The sequence below is a fragment of the Salpingoeca rosetta genome (genome assembly GCF_000188695.1).
Source record: "Salpingoeca rosetta unplaced genomic scaffold supercont1.45, whole genome shotgun sequence".
Classification (NCBI taxonomy): Eukaryota; class Choanoflagellata; order Craspedida; family Salpingoecidae; genus Salpingoeca; species Salpingoeca rosetta.
Window position 1 is genome coordinate 25,001 of NW_004754889.1, and position 10,799 is coordinate 35,799.

The window sequence follows — 10,799 nt, forward strand, 5'->3', positions numbered from 1 at the left end:
TCCGATTGCTCCTGAGGTGACTCCTGCTGCGAGGGTTGTTCGGTGGTTGGTCCTGCTTCCTGGGAAGGCACGCCCGGCTCGCCTTCGCTGCCTGGCATGGCTTTGTGGTTGATGTGATTGTGTTCCCCCTCTGCTGTCGCACGTCAGGAAGAGAGTGGGAGGGAAGGGAGGGCCTTGCTTGCGACAACAACAAAAGCCGTGGAGATGGACGCGCCTCCTATGTTGTGTGGTGTGGTGTGGTGTGGATGGGCTCGTCGCTCCTCCTTTTCTCGATCACCGCCGCCGTCGTCGTGCGTCGTCAACGAGCAGCAGTTTTAAACACCACAAAATGAAAGGTTGGTCAGTTTTTTGGTGAAACAAGAATAACGTGTTTTTGAACGTGGCGATTTTTTTTTTCGTGGCAAACGCGCTGCTTGCACAGCAACGCCGGCGAGCAGCTTGTGTGGCACCAGCAGCTGTGGCTGCGTGTGGGCTTGGCCACGATGCGGATGCGACAGTGACATGTGACGACAGGCAAGCAGAGCAAGCAAGCCCAGTGGCGAAACTTGTTGCTCGCTTTTGCGCAGTGATGAGGCAGGCTGCTGGGCAACGCGTGCTGTTGGCACGGGCAGCGCCAAGGGAGTGGTTTGTGGGCCCACTGATTGGCGGCTGGTGTCATGTTCACGCGCTGGTTGCGGGCAGAGGTTGCAGGGCAAACAGCCGTGTTGGCGGTGACGGTGTCAGTGCACTTCGTGTCTCTTGTGCCTGGTACCATCCACCAACACGAAGCACAACAGCAACTCCCCACGCAGCAAGTTTATGCTTCCATTGCCTGCCTTTGCAGAAGGCGAAGAACAAAGGAAGGCGGGGCACGAAGTGGTGTCAAAGCGAGAGCAAACCGCGAGGCTAACAAGCACAAAAGTACAAGAACACAACAACACAAGAGCACAAGAGCACAAGCACGCGCACGTTTGGTTGGTTGAGTTTGATCGCGGGATCGAGTGAGGGCATTTTCCTCATCCCTGTTCTCTCGACAACCACCTCGCCGCTGATCCCACTCGGCCGTCGCGTCTTTGTTTCTCTGACCATTGACGACTAGCCAAGCCACCGACAATGAGGGCTTCCTTGGCTGTCGCCCTTCTCTGCCTCGCCATCGCTGGTGCGTTGCGCACGACAAGTTGTGCGTGCGTGCAGTCTCCTTGCTGCTTGTTTGTGTGTGAAAAAGGGTCCAAGTGCTCAACGCGTGTGGAAGCGTGATGGAAAGGGTCTTGCTCGTGTGTTTGTGCGTCGATGTGCTGTTGCATTACTTCTGGTTGGTGTCTTGTTTGCCTCAAACACTACTTGAATGGGAAGAACACTCACGAATGTCAGCGCCAAACAAACGCTGTTCAATCAACCACATGTGCATCGACAGGCACCACGAGGGCCAGCCGCATGTGCGGGTACTTTGACCCTGTGCGCGACAACGCCGGTGAGGTGATTGACTGCAGCCGCAACGGCCACGCTTGCCCGAGCAACAGCTTCTGCGCTTTTGACGAGGTGTGCTGCCCTGAGGAGTCACGCCAGCAGCCATGCGGCGGCTACGAGCCGACGCGCGACCACACTGGCTCTGAGATTGTGTGCAGCCGGGGAGGCCACGCTTGCCCAGCTGACTCGTTCTGCGGCATGCACGAGCTGTGCTGCCCTGAGCGCCCTGCCTCCACCACGACGCGTGCAGCGACGACGACGCGTGCGCCCACGACCACCACCGCCACCACGCGTGCGCCCACGACGACGACGACGGCAGCGCCACGCACCACGACGGCAGGCCCTAGCACGAGCCGCGTGTGGCCATCCCCGCGCGCCGACCACTGCGGCAACTCCCGCCTGACCCTGGACCACACTGGCCGGTACGTGTTCTGCGAGGCCGAGGGTGGCTGGGCTTGCCCCGGTACCTCTGTGTGCTACAAGGGCTTCTGCTGCGACAGCCGCCCGGACCCCACCACAACCACCACCACACGCGCCACCACGACGACGCGTGCGCCCACCACGACGACGGCAGCGCCACGCACCACGACCCGCCGGGAGTCTCGCATGTGCGGGTACTTTGACCCTGTGCGCGACAACGCCGGTGAGGTGATTGACTGCAGCCGCAACGGCCACGCTTGCCCGAGCAACAGCTTCTGCGCTTTTGACGAGGTGTGCTGCCCTGAGGAGTCACGCCAGCAGCCATGCGGCGGCTACGAGCCGACGCGCGACCACACTGGCTCTGAGATTGTGTGCAGCCGGGGAGGCCACGCTTGCCCAGCTGACTCGTTCTGCGGCATGCACGAGCTGTGCTGCCCTGAGCGCCCTGCCTCCACCACGACGCGTGCAGCGACGACGACGCGTGCGCCCACGACCACCACCGCCACCACGCGTGCGCCCACGACGACGACGACGGCAGCGCCACGCACCACGACGGCAGGCCCTAGCACGAGCCGCGTGTGGCCATCCCCGCGCGCCGACCACTGCGGCAACTCCCGCCTGACCCTGGACCACACTGGCCGGTACATTTTCTGTGCACAGGACGGCGGCTGGGCTTGCCCGTCTGGCTCGTCGTGCGTGCGCGACTTCTGCTGTGATGGGGCACCGTCTGATGCCACGACCACACCCAGGGCTACTACCACGACTCGTACCGCCACCACGACGCGCGTTGCATCCACCACCACAACTGGCAACGGCCCGCGTCGCGGCCACTGTGGTGTGGAGACGCTCATCAAGGATCCCACCGGCAACAACGTGTTCTGCGGCGTTGGCGGCTGGGCATGCCCTGCCAACTCGGAATGCGTCCGTGACTACTGCTGCTCCACTGACCTCTCTGGCCTGTAAGTTTGTGTCTACCGCGGGTACCCGCGTCTGTGCTGTGTACACATGTAGTGTTGTGTTACAGTCAGAGCGTGTCGCTGGCGTTGTGTTCATTTTGCACATTTCTAGGCTCTGCTGTGCCCGTGTACCATGGTACACCACCATGCCACACGCAGCTCACCACGATGCTTGTTGTGTGATGTTCCTTTGTTTTGTGTTGTGCGCCTTTGCCTTCCATGTTTGCACGACATCAGCCGCTCCGGCGATCCCCTCCCCGTGCAGGACACGGGTGTCGTGTGCCCTGCCGCCCGCCCCTGCGTGTGCGACGCTGGTCACACCGTCAACTGGGACTCGATTGCTGACTGCCCCGTGTGCGTGTGTGTGCCGACCTCTGAGGCGACAACGACGGAGACGCCGCTCGACTGCCGCCAGCAAGGCCCGCGCGACGGCGTGTGGGAGTACGGCCCCTGGTCTGAGTGGTCCAACGAGTGCCCACGCGAGTACCGTTTCCGCGCCACCACCGGCTGCACGGCCACATGCGGCGGCTCGTGCGGCGAGCCCGACCAGGTGGAGGGCCGCTACGTCCCCTGCGACTTCTCTGCCAGCAACGTGCAGGCGCAGGGCGGTGACTCGTCATCGTCGTCATCATCCGCTGGCAGCGCCGCGGGCTCCACCCAGGCTGTTGTTGCTGTTGTGTGCGCTGTTGGTTTGGTGTGTGTCGCCATTGTTGCCGCCGTGCGCATGCGCTCTGCGCGCCGCACCAAGAAGGCGAAGATGGAGGCTGCCGAGGGCCTGCAGTACGACGAGGATGTGTTCCAGGAGGAGGCTGTGCACACGATGACCCTGCGATCCACCAGCGACGACGTTGCGGAGGATTTGGAGGTTGAGGAGGACGATGCTGAGGACGCCACCCTCGATGCTGAGGCGTGAGCCCTCACAGACACCCATCTGCTGATGGCGTGACTTTGTTGTTTGTTTCCTTTCTTCTTGGCATGCGTTTGTATGTGTATGTATGTGTGTGTGTATGTGTGTATGTGTGTATGTGTGTGTGTGTGGGGGGGGGGGGGGGTTGGGTCTGGTGTTGCGTGCATCCTTTTGTCTCTACGACCCATGTGCTTTCACTTTGTTCTTCCGGGGGTTGATGGAGGCTTTGTGGTTTTGCTCTCTCTTTCACTTGTGCACAACTCGTGTTGCTGTTCTCCAAGCAAGTACACCTACGATTGCATGCTTCATGAATTGAATGCGGGGGTGGGGTGCGCAACCACAACCATAACACCACAACAACGACGACACACACACACACACACACACACACACACACAGACACACAGACACACACACACACACACACACACACACACACACAGCAAAGGAGCAGTTGCGAAATTGGTGCTGCTTTTGCTGACACACGAATCGCCAGAAGCAACAGCGATGATGACGATGATGGCTGTAGTGTGATTGATGGTTGCACAAGCGTGCTTGTGCTTGCTGCTGCACAACGAAGGGGGAAGGGGACAAGTGCAGGATGGACGAACAAGGTGTCATCACGCCACAACGCCAATCGCCGCCAGCTTGCTGGCTTGCTTGCGTTTCTTCTTTTGTCTTCTTCACTTGTTCCTCTGTGGCTTGTTGCTTGCATCGCCGCTGATGCACCTGCCGTGGCGGCCGCTGTGCAGATTGCCATTCTCTCGACCTCTGTTGTGGAGATATACGCAGCACCACCAGCCCCACACATCTGCCCATTGTGTGAAGGGGCAAACCATGGATGAGAACGTAGCTCAAGTGGCAGCACAGCAACACAGCTCTGCCCAGAAGCTGGACGTTGCCGTGCTGTTGGCAGACCCCAACGTTTACGACCCTGGATGGACGCCTCACGACGACGAAGACTTGGCTGGCTTGAAGGAGGTAGGGTGTGCGTTGTGTTGTGTTGTGTTGTGTTGTGTTTGTGTTGTGATGTGTTGACTTTGTGTCGTGTTGTGTCGTGTTTGTGTTTGTGTTGTGTTTGTGTGCGCATCTGTACCCACCCACCCGCTTACACACGTGCGCCGTTTCGTTCATGCTCTGGTGCGCGTGCCGTCCTATCTCACCAGGCGCTGGAGAACATCCCTGATGTGCGCATCAGCTATCTCAACGACCACGCGTCTCTCATTTCCACCTTCCAAACTCGACCTCCTGCATTCATCTTCAACCTGTACGTTGCGTTGCGCTCTCATGCGCTGCGCTGCGATTTGGCTTTTGTGTTGCGCCTGGTGTATGGCACATTGCATCGTCGTATCTTGGTGCGAGGCTAACACCTGGTCCAACTCACCCGCCGTGCCAGGTGCGATGAAGGGTTCATGAACGTGAACGAGACAGAGCCACACCTGCCCGCCCTCATGGAAGTCTTCAACATCCCCTTCACAGGTGTGAATCACATATATTTCAGTGTGCCCTCCCCCACTCGGCATGTGTCGTTACCTTTGCTGCTGTCATCTCACGAGCACAACACACACGCACACACACACATGCACATGCACACACATGCACCTGCACATACACACACACACACACATGATCTTGAATGTGGCAGGGACCTCTGTGCATGGGTTGACCATCTGTCGTGACAAGGCGCTTGTTCGCACCATCGCTGAGGTGTGGCGCAGCTTCTGTGTCCGGTAGCAAGCGTAGTTACGTGGCAGATTCATCGGGCTGTATGCTTCTTTGCAGGGAAAGTCCTCACATGTGTGTGTGCGTGCGTGCGTTTCGCCCTTGGCAGCAAGCTGGCGTCCCCGTTCCAAAAGAAGTGGTTGTTCCATTCGCCGAGGGAACACGTACGTGGGTGGAGCCGCAATGTGTGAGAGTTGTATGCCCACGAAATACCGAACACGTTGCCAAGTGCACGCCGCGTTTGTGCACAAAGCCCACGTTATACCTCACCATGAGTTGCGTCGTGTGCGGGACACCCGTTGTCACTTGGCAGCGCCCACGGATGATCAGCTCTCTACCGCAGCCGCCGCTGTTGGATACCCATGCATTGTAAGTTGTTTGTGTGTGTGTGCGTGCGTGCCTGCATGTGTGTGTGTGTGTGCGTGTGTGTGTGTTTGTGTGTGTGCGTGCGTGCATGTGTGTGTGTGTGTGCGTGCGTGCGTGCGTGCATGTGTGTGTATGTGTCTTGTTTCCGTCTCCTTCTCGTTTTCTTTACCCCCCCCCCTCTCAAACCCCTCCATCTCTCGGTCTCTCACCTCAATCAATGCACCTCCGCCACGTCTCCTGCCGTGCGCGTTGATGTTTCCAGGTGAAGCCCCGCTCCTCGGACGGCAGCACGGGCATCACGCAGCAGTGCGTCGCCCACGATCTACAGCAGCTGCGGGGAGCCATCGATGCTGCCATGGCCGAGATCAAGCAGGTGGGCTGTGTCATGTGTGCTGTGTCATGTTGTGCGTTGTGTGTTGTGTTGTGTTGTTGTGTTGCAATTAAGTGGATTGCTCGGCCGATGGGTCATTGACCTGTCATTCTTTTATCACATGCTGCACAGGACATGCTGGTGCAAACGTTTCTCCCTGGCCGCGAGTTCACTGTTTCCTGGTGAGTGGTCAACGGGCTACACCAATCTACCCCGCCCAACAGCACATGCGAACAAACATGCACATGCAAACATTTGCACACACGCGCACATGTACAAAGAGAAAGCTGCAAATCACCACCTCCACCACTCCTTTGCAGTGTCGGTAACCCATCGACTGGCGACTTTGAGGTTCTGCCGCTGCTGGAAATCGACTATTCGCATCTCAAGGGGGATGGCCCACGTGTGCAGCTCTTCGGTACCACAAGGACAAGAGAAGGGAGAGAGTGCGCGCATGTGTGTGAATGTGGGGAGGGGGGAGGTATGGGTGTGTTGGATGTTACGGTATTGATAATCTGCACCCGGTTTGCGTGCCATCGTTTATCAGACGGCAAACGCGGCCTAATTGACGACTACTGGACTCAAGTCACACACACGCATGGACACGTCGATACCGCCGTGCTCGCTGCTCTCCACACCTGGTGCAGCAAGGTCTGACACGCGTGTGTGTGCGTGTGCGTGGTGTGTGTGTGTGTGTGTGTGTGCGCGCGCGTGTGTGTATGTGTGATGCACAATTCACGTGGTTTTGTTTTGGATGTGTCTTCTGCAGTTGTTTGAGGAGCTGCAGCTGAAAGATTACTGCCGCATGGACTTTCGAATGGACGCACACGGCGACATGCACCTGCTCGACGTCAACCCAAACAACTGGATTGGAGGCACGTTTGCACACACACACACACACACACACACACACACACACACACACACACACACACACACACACACACACAGATACACACACACGCGCGCGCGCGCAGTATGTGGCATGTGACATCACTGTTGCGCATTGTCTCATCACATGCCACGACAACCTTTACCCGACCTCTGTTTGCGCATCAGGCAAATTCCGGCGGTCTGGGGAGCTGGCCGGCATGACGTGGCCGCAGCTGCTTCGTCGTGTCATCGACACCACACGACGAAGGTGTTGTTCCATTCCATGCTGGGCGCTGCTGCCACCTTGCTCTCTGCCATGCAAGCGTGCTCATGGTGTGTGTGTGGTGTGTGTTGTGTGTGTGTGTGTGTGTGTGTGTGACTGTACGTTGCCAGGTTTGGGCTCCCGCTTGGTGTTGACACGCCACCGCGCGCGTCGGAAACGAGTGTGGACACGGCAAGCTGTGAAGCGATTGTTGCGCGCATCACGTCGTCGGCGTCGTTCCCGGCTGCGCTGATCACAAGCGCGCTGCAGCGGTTTGCGCACCACCCACGCCAGCTCAGCGCCATCATGCAAGGTACGATCCACGGGCCTTTGGAAGTGGTGGGTTGGTTGGTTGGTTGGTTGGTTGGTTGGTTGGTTGGTTGGTTGGTTGGTTGGTTGGTTGGTGAGTTGGTTGGTGGGTTGGTTGCGCTGGATGACGGCGATGAATCGCTCACGTCACCCCTTATGTGTACACTGCAGCTGCTGCTGATGCCGCCGTTGCTGCAAACGGAACGCACCAACGCTTCTCAGCGCCCGTCCCTCGCGCCGATCCCGTGAAGAAGCGAACGATGCACGGCGACACGCGCACCGACGAATACACGTGGATGCATGACGTGGACAGCGACGAATTCCAGGACCACATTGATGCGGAGTGCACCTACTCTGAGCAGGTAGGCACCGCAATCGAGCGGGCGAACGTAGAGTGGGAATGCGCTGATATGTTTGGATCAACTGATGTGGTCTTGAAACACGCACACACACACACACACACACACACACACACACACACACACACACACACACACACACACACACACACACACACACCACTGACAGTTGATGGCGCATCGGGAGCCGCTCATCGAGCGCATTGCAAAGGAGCTCAAGTGAGATGCAACGCATGCGGCGGCATCTTGCTTGTCATTCTTGTTGACCAGCATCGAGAGATGTGCCATGCCATGTGTGTGGCTGTGGGTGTGGGTGTGGGTGTGGGTGTGCACTCACCTGCCTCCCGGCTTCATCTTCATGGTCGTCCTGGCAGGGAACGATCACAGTTTTCAAAGCCGCTCAAGGTGGAGGCGCACGGCTTTGCGTACTGCACCATCTGCCCGCCCGAATGCGTCTACCCATTGCATTGCAGGTGTGTGGACTCGCTTCTGCAAGTTTATTGTCCTTTTGTGCGTGCGTGTGTGTGTGTGTGTGTGTGTGTGTGTGTGTGTGTGTGTAGGTGAATGCCTGCTCTCTTTGTAGCACCTCTCCATTGCGTCACATTCGTGCGCCCATCTTGGGACTGCTGCAGGGTGCGCGTGCGGAATCACGCGACGGACTCTGCGCCGCTGATTGACCGAATCCGCGCCGCAATGCGCGAACCAGATGACGACGTTGGCGACGGCGACGACGATGGCGTGAAGGACGGCGTGCAGTTGATTGAGAAGAGTGATGTGCTTGTTCTGTTGGACGAAAATGAGCTGGCGCAGGGCCACGACGTGTTTGCCGTTGGCAACGTCGTCATCAGCCCAACAGGCGACCTCATCGCATTCACGGTGTGGGATATGTGGTGTGATGTGTGTTGATTTGTGTGTGATGCGTGCGTGTGTGTGTGTGTGTGTGTGTGTAATGCGTGTGTGTGTGTGTGTGTGTGTGTGTCGTGTGTGTCGTGTGTGTGGTATGCTTGTATGTCGTGTAGTTGTGTGGTGCCGGCAAGTGTTGGTTGGGGGACATTGCTGAAGAGGAGAAGGCGACCGTTGTAAGATTGTGCGTGACAGGTGGTTGGTTTGGTTGCTGTCACGCTTGATCTCATCCTTTTGTTTCCTTTGCCATTTGCACGCTCCAGGTGGACGTGACTGGTGACGAGACGTACGCGCTGTATGTGCGCGACATTGCGACCCAGTCTGTCGTGCGCACCATTGGTGGTGTGTTTGGCCGATTTGACTTCGCAGCATGCGGGCGCCGCATCGTGTACGTGTGTTCGGGGCCCGACGACACCTCCATGGGATCGCGCGTGTGTCTGCACAACCTAGACGCGCCCAAAGAGCAGCAGGTGCGATGGGCCTCTTGCGCTGTAGGTGTGTGTGTGTGTATGTGTGTGTGATTGCGGGCAGACAATCGTCAAACAGATGTTAGCGTCTCGCACAATCTCAATTTGAGCTGTGGTTGCCAGGATGTGGTTCTGTACGAGGAGGAAGACTCAGCGTTCCAGGTGACAATTGACACCACGTCGAGTCGGGAGCTGTTTCTCATCACGGCGTCATCGCAGAGCACATCGGAGGTCCACTTCATGCCAACGGCCGTCACCCAGGACACCAAGGTCGGCTCGCAATCCTGCGCTGCATATGTCACACGCAGCTTGCGCGGCACAATCGCAATCGCAATCGCAATCTCACATCTTTCTTCGCCCCATCTTTTCACCTCGCCTGCTTGCTCGCTTGTATGTGTGTGTGTGTGTGTGTGCGTGTGTGTGTGTATGTGTGTGTGTGTGCGTGCAGCCCAAGGTGGTGCTGCAAAGACGCGAAGGCGTTGAATACTCCGTCGATCATATGGGCGATCACGTCTACGTGTGCACAAATGAAGGCGGTGCAGACAACTTCAAGGTACCGCATGAAGGACAAGTTGTATGCGTGTGTGTGAGATACTCACACACACACACTCTCTCTCTCTCTCGCGCGCGCTCCCCCTTCCTGTCTCTTGTTCCCATCCTTGCGCTGACTTGCTCTGTTATTTGTGTGGCTGCCCTCGTCTGTGCCGCTGCTCAGGTGCTGGCGACAACGTTGGCGACGTGTTCCGATCCTGCGGCCTACTCGCTTGTCCTGCAGGACCGCGCGTTTGTGAAGGTGAGCAGTCGACGCTGTTATGTTACTTGCTTGCTTGACATGTGAACGTGAACATGTGATATTACGTGTTTATGTGTGAACTAGTGTGCGTTGAGAATCGCTTTGTAATCACCTCGTCCATGCATGATCACCTCATCCATGCGTGGTGGTGTGCACTGGTGCAGATTGAGGCCATCGAGGCGTTTGCAGACTTCATCGTGGCCTTTGAGCGAAGTCACGGCGACAAGCACATCCGCGTGATGCGTCGCAATGGCGTCAACTGCCCGCTTGACCACTACATCCACTTCCCGTCACGTCTGCACTCACAGTGGCGGCGCAGCGAGGGCCTGGACCCCATCGTCGGGCAGAAGCTGACCGTGTCCATGCACCACCGCGACCCCAATGTCCTCTCCTTCTTCTACTCCTCCCTGCGTCTGCCCACGGAACTGAGTACGTGAGCGGCTGTTGATGGCGTGAGTGCAAGGAGTGGGCCCGGGGGGAGGGGGGGCAATGGGTGAGAGCAAACTTGGCTTCCTTGCCTGAATGGCCGTCATTGACACATGCATGTGCGTTGTGTGCGTGTGTGTGTGTGTGTGTGTGTGTGTGTGTGTGTGTGTGTGTGTGTGTGTGTGTGTGTGTGTGTGTGTGTGTGTGTGTGTGTGTGTGT

General features: G+C 57.9%; 3 protein-coding genes across 3 annotated transcripts in view; 2 read left to right on the forward strand and 1 right to left on the reverse strand.

Moving 5' to 3' along the window:
- The window catches only part of PTSG_11371 (motor protein), an 11,147-nt gene extending 10,785 nt beyond the window's left edge, over positions 1 to 362 (reverse strand). The window contains exon 1 of the mRNA XM_004987574.1: positions 1 to 362. This exon is cut by the window's left edge and continues 1,483 nt beyond it. Within this exon, the coding sequence (XP_004987631.1) occupies positions 1 to 98 (98 nt within the window). The 5' untranslated portion in view covers positions 99 to 362.
- Positions 363 to 401: 39 nt separating this feature from the next.
- PTSG_11372 (uncharacterized protein) lies at positions 402 to 4,032 on the forward strand. The gene is made up of 3 exons (XM_004987575.1): positions 402 to 1,138; positions 1,394 to 2,825; positions 3,060 to 4,032. The coding sequence occupies exons 1-3, from the start codon at positions 1,093 to 1,095 to the stop codon at positions 3,733 to 3,735; spliced, it is 2,154 nt and encodes a 717-aa protein (XP_004987632.1). The 5' UTR covers positions 402 to 1,092; the 3' UTR covers positions 3,736 to 4,032.
- A 180-nt stretch (positions 4,033 to 4,212) lies between these two features.
- PTSG_11373 (uncharacterized protein) lies at positions 4,213 to 10,590 on the forward strand (the record flags this gene model as incomplete). Its single annotated transcript, XM_004987576.1, has 22 exons — positions 4,213 to 4,710; positions 4,896 to 4,996; positions 5,126 to 5,208; positions 5,375 to 5,436; positions 5,561 to 5,615; positions 5,765 to 5,820; positions 6,080 to 6,190; positions 6,320 to 6,369; positions 6,508 to 6,605; positions 6,735 to 6,838; positions 6,957 to 7,062; positions 7,247 to 7,328; positions 7,454 to 7,635; positions 7,803 to 7,993; positions 8,160 to 8,209; positions 8,365 to 8,463; positions 8,623 to 8,866; positions 9,157 to 9,363; positions 9,484 to 9,630; positions 9,809 to 9,913; positions 10,076 to 10,153; positions 10,318 to 10,590. Exons 1-22 carry the CDS (start codon positions 4,267 to 4,269, stop codon positions 10,588 to 10,590), a joined length of 2,928 nt encoding a protein of 975 aa, XP_004987633.1. The 5' UTR covers positions 4,213 to 4,266.
- Between the last annotated feature and the right edge of the window lie 209 nt (positions 10,591 to 10,799).